Source organism: Myotis brandtii, unplaced genomic scaffold (assembly GCF_000412655.1).
Source record: "Myotis brandtii unplaced genomic scaffold, ASM41265v1 scaffold131, whole genome shotgun sequence".
Classification (NCBI taxonomy): Eukaryota; Metazoa; Chordata; class Mammalia; order Chiroptera; family Vespertilionidae; genus Myotis; species Myotis brandtii.
In genome coordinates this window covers 5223720-5231129 of record NW_005354632.1, presented here as the reverse complement: position 1 = coordinate 5231129, position 7410 = coordinate 5223720, and the positions used below count along the sequence as shown (strand labels likewise).

Sequence of the window (7410 nt, the reverse complement as noted above, 5' to 3'; positions counted from 1 at the left end):
GCCGGGGTTGTGGGCTCAATCCCCAACAGGGGGTGTGCAGGAGGCAGCCGATCAATGATTCTCTCTCATCATTGATGTTTCTCTCTCTCTCTCTCTCTCTCCCTCTCCCTTCTCTCTGAAATCAATAAAAATATATTTTAAAAAATACATAAAGTCGTAACAAAGGATCAAAAAATAATTTATAATTAACAAGACTGTCTCTTCTCCTGATTTACCTTTGAAACCTCAGTCTTCCTGCTTGTTCTTCTGATACTGAAGATTCAGTCCTGGAAACCCTCCTGCTATTTTATCATTTCTTTGTCATTTTTAACATGTTTTCTCATTCTCAAAAATTCTATTCAAAATAAGGCCGCGGGAACCAGCAGCACTTACCCCAGAGGCTGCCGGACCAGTCCATCTTCTCAGCACACACGTTGCTTCGCGGCTCCATCTTGGCGACTTCGGCCTGATGCTGCGCGAAAGCCACCTGACCGACACACAGGGAAGCGTGAGCGTGGCTAGCAATGGTTACACCCCACCCCCCAAACGCCGTAGTTCAGACACCAGGTTGTTTAAAAGGTTTTAACAGAAAAGATGCACCTCTTGTTTCTAAAGAGAAGCTCTTTAGCTCATGGCAAAGCACAGTGTTAATGCTTCAAGCCCAATAAAGAACCGAGTACAACTGACTTCTTACGGAATTAAGATGAGGAAGGAGAACCTTGTCACCAATTTTAAAAAATTAGTTCAAATATGGTTCACACCACACCCCAAATATCGCCATGTATGTTAAACGCTGCTGCTCAGTTCACGGTAAGATGGGGTTTTGCTTTGGGTGGTTTTCAGTACAAGTGGCCTATAAACGAGAACGTATCTTTTATAAATTAAAGCCCCAGGGAAATCAGTGAGATGACCACATTCAACCAAACAACCTTCCTTCCTTTAATTTTAAATAACTACAAGTTCTAGTAACTTAGAGCAAAAGGCTTTAAAAAATCACAATGGTCTAATCTGATGAATTCATTAAAAATATCAGGCTGTTTGACTCCCCTGCTAGACAGATCTGAAACTGTCCTGTAATGATTAGACCACTGTGACAGGAGCAGCAGCACGTCTTTAAATCTCTATATACAGCATGGTCCCGATTTTTTTTTAGGTTTAGAGTTAGGTTAGGGTTCAGCCTGATTTCAATTTTGAAAGAGTTAAAACTTAGAAAAAAAGATTGCAAAGTAGTGTCTCAAAATACTGGCAGTGACTATCTCTAGGTGATTATAGGGTGATATTTAAAAGTTAAATTTCTCTGTACTTATCTTCTTTAAATTCTCTACCTTAAACATACTATTTTATATTCAGGAAATAACTTTTAAAAACTAATATTTTGATATCATTTCTAGCAAAGAATAAAACATATCCCAAATCACTAAAATAAGCAGGTTATATACTAACTCTACATGGATTATCTCTTCTTTTATCAAGAAATATCATTTAAAAATTTTAAAACCTTCCACCTAATTAATACCTTGTATAAATACATCCAATTCCATCCCAAACTGATGAGGAAACTGATGAGTAAAATACGTCTCAACTGGGTGTACCAACGAACATACGTCCAGAGCTGGGTGGCTACTAGCATCACGATGCAGAGCAGACACAGAAGCACCTCAAACAGAAGGAAGAGACAGCAGAGTCATTGCCGAGCCGTCCTCCCCACCAAACCACAGCATCAACAAAAACTAAAAACTGGACTCAAATGTGCAAAATTGCCCTGGCTGGTTTGCCTCAGTGGATAGAGTGTCAGCCTGCGAACTGAAGGGTCCTGGGTTCGATTCCGGGTTGCAGGCTCCATCCCCAGTGTGGGGCATGCAGGAGGCAGCCGATCAATGACTCTCTCTCATCACTGATGTTTCTAGCTCTCTCTCCCTTTCCCTTCCTCGCTCTGAAATCAATAAAAATATATTTTTTTAAATATGCAAAATCATTTGTACCATTTTGCTGAAAGTTCATCAACACAGTATGAGTGACTTAATCCAGGTTCTTAACACAATTATGGTGGAGTTTGAACAGTTTTTTAAAACCTGTTAACCGTGCCCCCCTCACCCAGCCTACCATAAACACATCATATGGATCCACGCCAAAGGAATCTTCAAATCGCCACTTCCATCTTTCAAAATCATGAAACTTAAAATTAATTAAAATATCACTTAGTGCATCATCCAGGGCGCCTGGCAGCGAGTCTTCCCCATTGAGAAACTTCTCTATTTCTATCAAGGTCTGTCTTTTAAGGATAATCTCGGCATCGTAATGCATGTCACCTCTGTTTTCATCCGGCTGAGGTCAATTTGCCAAAAAACAAACAACAGGAAAGAGAATTTTATTATATTACCTAGTGAAACGTTTCAAGACGAAAGCCAATTTGGAATTAAATATATAGTTAGTTCACAGTATTCACACATAGCGTAAAGATAACAACACCCACCCGTCTGCCTCACAGGCCACATGAAAAGCAAAGATAATACATGTGAAAAACATCTCAGAAAGTGTGAAACTACGCAAACAATGTACATTTTACTAAAATGCAGTTGCATCTTGCTATCTGCAGTAGTTATATTCTATAAAGTCACCTCAAACATTAATGAGCCCATACTAAGCCATGGCTCCTCAGGGACATGCAGGGCTGGGTTCCTGCGAACGGTATGTGCACAACATCCAATTCTCTAAAAGCAGCGCTTGCACAGTACACAGCTCGGGGGGAAACTACTTAAATGCATTTCCTCTTCCTCCACAAGCAAGGCTCTTCATCATCTGAGTGAGCAGGTGTGGAAGTGGGAGAAAACCAGTCAAGGCCAGGCGGAACTTCCTTAACCCAGTCAGGAGTTTGTTTCCAACTGTTTGGTCAAGTTCAAATAGCAAATTGAAAACAACACCCACCCCCAACTGCATTAAATGGTTGGGCAGTGCACAGGGTTGAGGAAGTAAATCCCTATAAACGAGAAGGAAGAGAGGAGCGGCCTGCACTGCCTTCCACCAAACCTCGGCACGAACAGGTTCTGGTCCCAGGGTCAGCCCGGAATTCTGTTACAGCACAATGGTGCCCCCTCACTGCTTTATATAATTGGACATTAATAAATAATGAAGATACCCACTACCTTGATTAGTATCACACCACCAATACTCACAAGTCCAAGCTTCCTGGCTTCAATTAAAATCTTATTTAAGTATCTCCTAAAAACAGGATTATTTTGACTTTCACAGTCTTTCCTCTTTTTCTTTTCACATTCATCAACCTGTAATCATACACCAAAAAATCAACAGTTAGCATCAAGTTTAATGTAAGGGTCAAGTTTCTAACCTAGTGGCCCCATCAAAACCAAGGTAAAGTGCTGTTTGTTTGGTTTTTCACGTTTTATTGATTTTTAGAGAGAGAGGCAGGGAGAGAAACATCAATGTGAGATTGGAACACTGATCAGCTGCCTCCTGCATGACCTCTGGGGATCAAGCCTGCAGTCTGGGCATGTGCCCTGCCTGGAATGGAACTGGCAACCTTTCAGTGCACAGGGCGACACCCAACCATTGAGCCACACCAGCCGGGGCAGGTGCCGCCTATTGTTATTAAGCTTGCATTACAATGTAGAGCTTGCCTGCTGCCTGTGGCTCTCTCTTTGCAAAGGTCAGGGAGACTACAAATGAGGAACACACGCCCAGCACTTAGCTGTGACCAGCAGTTTTTCTACTGACTTTCAGCTATTTTAAAGCTGAAGATCATAAAGCAAGGGGGCAGCGATGTGGACAAGCAGAACATCTGGACCAATGTGTCTCTTTGTAATGGCAGACAGTGAGGAGGGAAAGAGAAGAAGGGGGGGGGGGAAAGAGGGGGGGGGGGGGGGGAGGGAAGGAAGCACAGAGAAACAGGATGAAGCCAGAAGGAGGAGACACAGCAAAGAATTTCCTGGATGGGCCTATTACTTTGGCCTTTTATTAACTTCTCCTGTCAACGACTGACCACCCCCTCTGCACGGACGCCTCGGAGGACAGGAACCATGGCTTCGTCATGTGTCCTCCACGTGGCAGCCCCTCAGCACGCACACCTTCACCAGGACAGACGTCCTCTGAACTCAGCTCTACAGACACTCGGTGGTCAAGTCGCCAGTGAGGGCAAGGCATGTCTCACACACGTAAACGTGTTTGTAAAACTGAGTGTGGACCCTGAGCACGGGAAGGGGCCTCAGATGGTACACAAGGTAACAGTGAGCACAAACTCAGGACAGGACACTTGAGAGAGAAGTCACGTGGCCACTTCCACTGCTTTCAGGCAAGGTTCATAAACCTTTAAAACAAGCATGCAAACTCGGGCCTTGGGTTTGACATGCTTGCTTTAAATTTTTTAAAATGTTTCTTTAAGAGAAACAATGTTGTTGTTTTTTTAAAACAAGGAGTAAAGACTCCATTTTACCCATCCCATTTTTTACAATGTTTAAAACAGTAAAATGTATATAAAAAGGCAGGTCTGCATTTGGAGGCAAACTTTATCCACATTTCTTTGCTAGCATTTGGCTCAGAGGGTCACGTCTGCTAAGAACCCCAAGCATGTGCTTAGCGTCTCAGTGAACAAGTGCTCCCCTCACCCTGGAAACCCGCTCCCGCCCTCCCACTAGCTCTCCCCACACTTGTCCCCCACTCCCCTCAGCTACAACACTTGCCTCTTCTCTTCCACCGGTCGCTTCGCTGTCCCTGCCTCAGTCTGAGCTGTCAGCACTGCCAGACCTCAGCCACCCCCTCTCCACCCAGGCCCCTCCACTGCCACCAGCTAGTCGGCCTCCACACCAACAGAGGTGGTTCCCACAGCACAACCTACGTCCAAACCCCTGAACAACCCTGACTCCTCTCCCTTCCCATGAAGGCTACCTCAGCCACACAAACAGGAGTGAAGAAATGAAGCAGTAGCTACCACACACTACATTCTAAGCATCCTTATATTTGTAAGAGGAACTCTATGCTTCTAAGCTGGGAACAGGCCCATTTCTCCATTTGCTACATTTGTCATGAGTCTACTACACTCTAGCACTGTGACAGGTGACAGAGAACCAAGAATGAATAAAACACATACTTTGTCCCAAGAAATTTTCAGTCTGGTAAGGAAATTATTATAATATGATGAGATAAATGTCATTACAGGAAAATAAAAGCACTATTTAACAACAAGACCAGAGTAACTGCTTAAAAAACCAAGGCTAGAGTAAGCAAAAAAAAAATAATAATACACAGTTGATCCTTGAATAACATGAGTTTGAACTGCTCAGGGCTTAATCAGATTTTTTTTCCAATAAATGCATTCTGTACTCTAAATGTATTTTCTCCAGCTTACTGTACTGTGAGGATATAGTATAATATAACACACAACGTATGTGTTCATCAACTGTTATGTGGTCAGGAAAGCCTCTGATCAACAGTAGGCTATTAATGGTTATGTTTTGGGGGTGTCAAAAGTTATACAAGGATTTTCAACTGTGTAGGGGGGTTAGTGCCCCACCCCCCAGTTCAGGCATCAACTGTATATATAAATTGCACAGTACATAGAAACAAAAATAATGCCAGCAAGCACAGAAAACAGAGAGAAATCTGACATACTATAAGATAAAATTCATGAATGAAAAAATATCTAACCTTATGAATTACAGAATCAAGTTTGCTGTAACATCCCGACAATTCATCAGCGTATGACGAGTCAGCACTGACCTCCTTTCTCACCTAAAGCAAAGCAGAGAAAGATTTCTTATTTCTTCATAGTTCACTTGTAAAAAAGTCTGTAAGTGGAGATTAAAATTTTAACTTCTCCATTTTATAACTTTTCTTGTTATAATTTTCAACTGTATTGAACCACCAAAAAATTAAGAGTCTCAAATTTATCTATCAACTAAGAATTAAAATCAAATTAGTTTGCTACCTGATGGGCTTTACATTCAAATTCAAAACAGAGCCCTGGCCGGTTTGGCTCAGTGGATAGAGCATCGGCCTGAGGACTGGAGGGTCCCAGGTTCGATTCTGGTCAAGGGCATGTACCTTGGTTGCAGGCACATCCCCAGTTGGGGGTGTGCAGGAGGCAGCTGATCGATGTTTCTCTCTCATCGATGTTTCTAACTCTCTATCCCTCTCCCTTCCTCTCTGTAAAAAATTAATAAAATATATTTTAAAAAATTCAAAACAGAAATACGCAGGTGGGGTGAGATGATCTTAGACTACGTGTCATGAAGTACCTTGTGTGACTGCCAATCATGGATACACGACCCTCACAGTTCTGAGTAAACCCAACAACTACAGACTATTTCCACCCAAGGACCGATGAGGTCTGACACACACACCTGCGATTTCCTCATTGTTCCAGAAGCAGCATCATAGTTGAGCATGTCCGTGGGGTCAATCCAGTCATCATCATGAGCAAAGCCAGCGATCAGCCACAGACATTCACAAAGGAGCAGCGAAAACAGCATCCTGCAGGAAGACTAAACACAAGTTTTAATAAATGTAATGAAATATAGTTATTTTTAGAAGAAATTATAACTATCTACTTCCTTCTAGTGCTAAGATAATGCTTTCTTTCTGAACTGATATATAACAGTAAAATGATATCCTATATAATAAAAGGCTAATATGCAAATTGTCCCCTCGACCAGGAGTTCGACCATGGGGTGGGGCCAACTGCCCACAGCCCCTCCCCACCCTCAATCGATCTGGGCAGGCCGGCTGGACCCCACCCGTGCAAGATTTCGTGCACCGGGCCTCTAGTCCACAAATAAACACACACACACACACACACACACACACACACACACATTTTCACTGAGACAAAAATAGGGGTTTTCCATATGATTCTGCAATTCCATTCCTAGGTATGTACCCAGAAGAAATGAAAATATATGTCCACACAAAAACTTGTAAGCAAATATTTACAGCCACATTGGTCACAATAGCCACAAAGCAGAAACAACCAAATGTCCATGGACTGATGAATGGATAAATACAATGTGGCTCTCTCACTCAGACTCTGAGAGGCCCAGGGCCCAGGCTGCTGAGGCAGTATATCTAGACAAGGAATATCATTAGGCCATAAAAAGAAAAAATTTTTAAAGGAATAAAGTATTGATACATGCTGCAAAATAGATGAACATGTGAAAGAAGCCAGTCACCATAAACCATGCATAAACCAATCATATATTATATGATTCCGTTTACACGGAATATCCAGAATAGGAAAATCTACAGACACAGAAAGAGATTGGTACTTCGGGCTGGGATATAGTAAGGGGCAAAAAATGGTAGTTAGTAGTATAGAAATTAAGCATACACTGACTGAAATAAAGGATATTATGCAGAGTTCCAACAGCAGACTAGAGCAGGGGTCCTCAAACTTTTTAAACAGGGGGCCAGTTCACTGTCCCT

The 7410-nt window shown here is 42.4% G+C and overlaps 1 protein-coding gene across 3 annotated transcripts in view; it reads right to left on the bottom strand.

Annotated features, from left to right (window-relative positions):
- CLCC1 (chloride channel CLIC-like 1) overlaps window positions 1-7410 on the bottom strand; it is a 27228-nt gene that overhangs the window by 8702 nt on the left and 11116 nt on the right. For all 3 annotated transcript variants that reach the window (XM_005860081.2, XM_005860082.2, XM_005860080.2), the window contains exons 2-7: window positions 6333-6473; window positions 5638-5721; window positions 3153-3260; window positions 2083-2304; window positions 1496-1636; window positions 373-466 (exon numbers count right to left, since the gene is read on the bottom strand). In XM_005860081.2, coding sequence (XP_005860143.2) covers window positions 373-466; window positions 1496-1636; window positions 2083-2304; window positions 3153-3260; window positions 5638-5721; window positions 6333-6473 — 790 coding nt within the window. The remainder of the gene's footprint in view (window positions 1-372; window positions 467-1495; window positions 1637-2082; window positions 2305-3152; window positions 3261-5637; window positions 5722-6332; window positions 6474-7410) is intronic.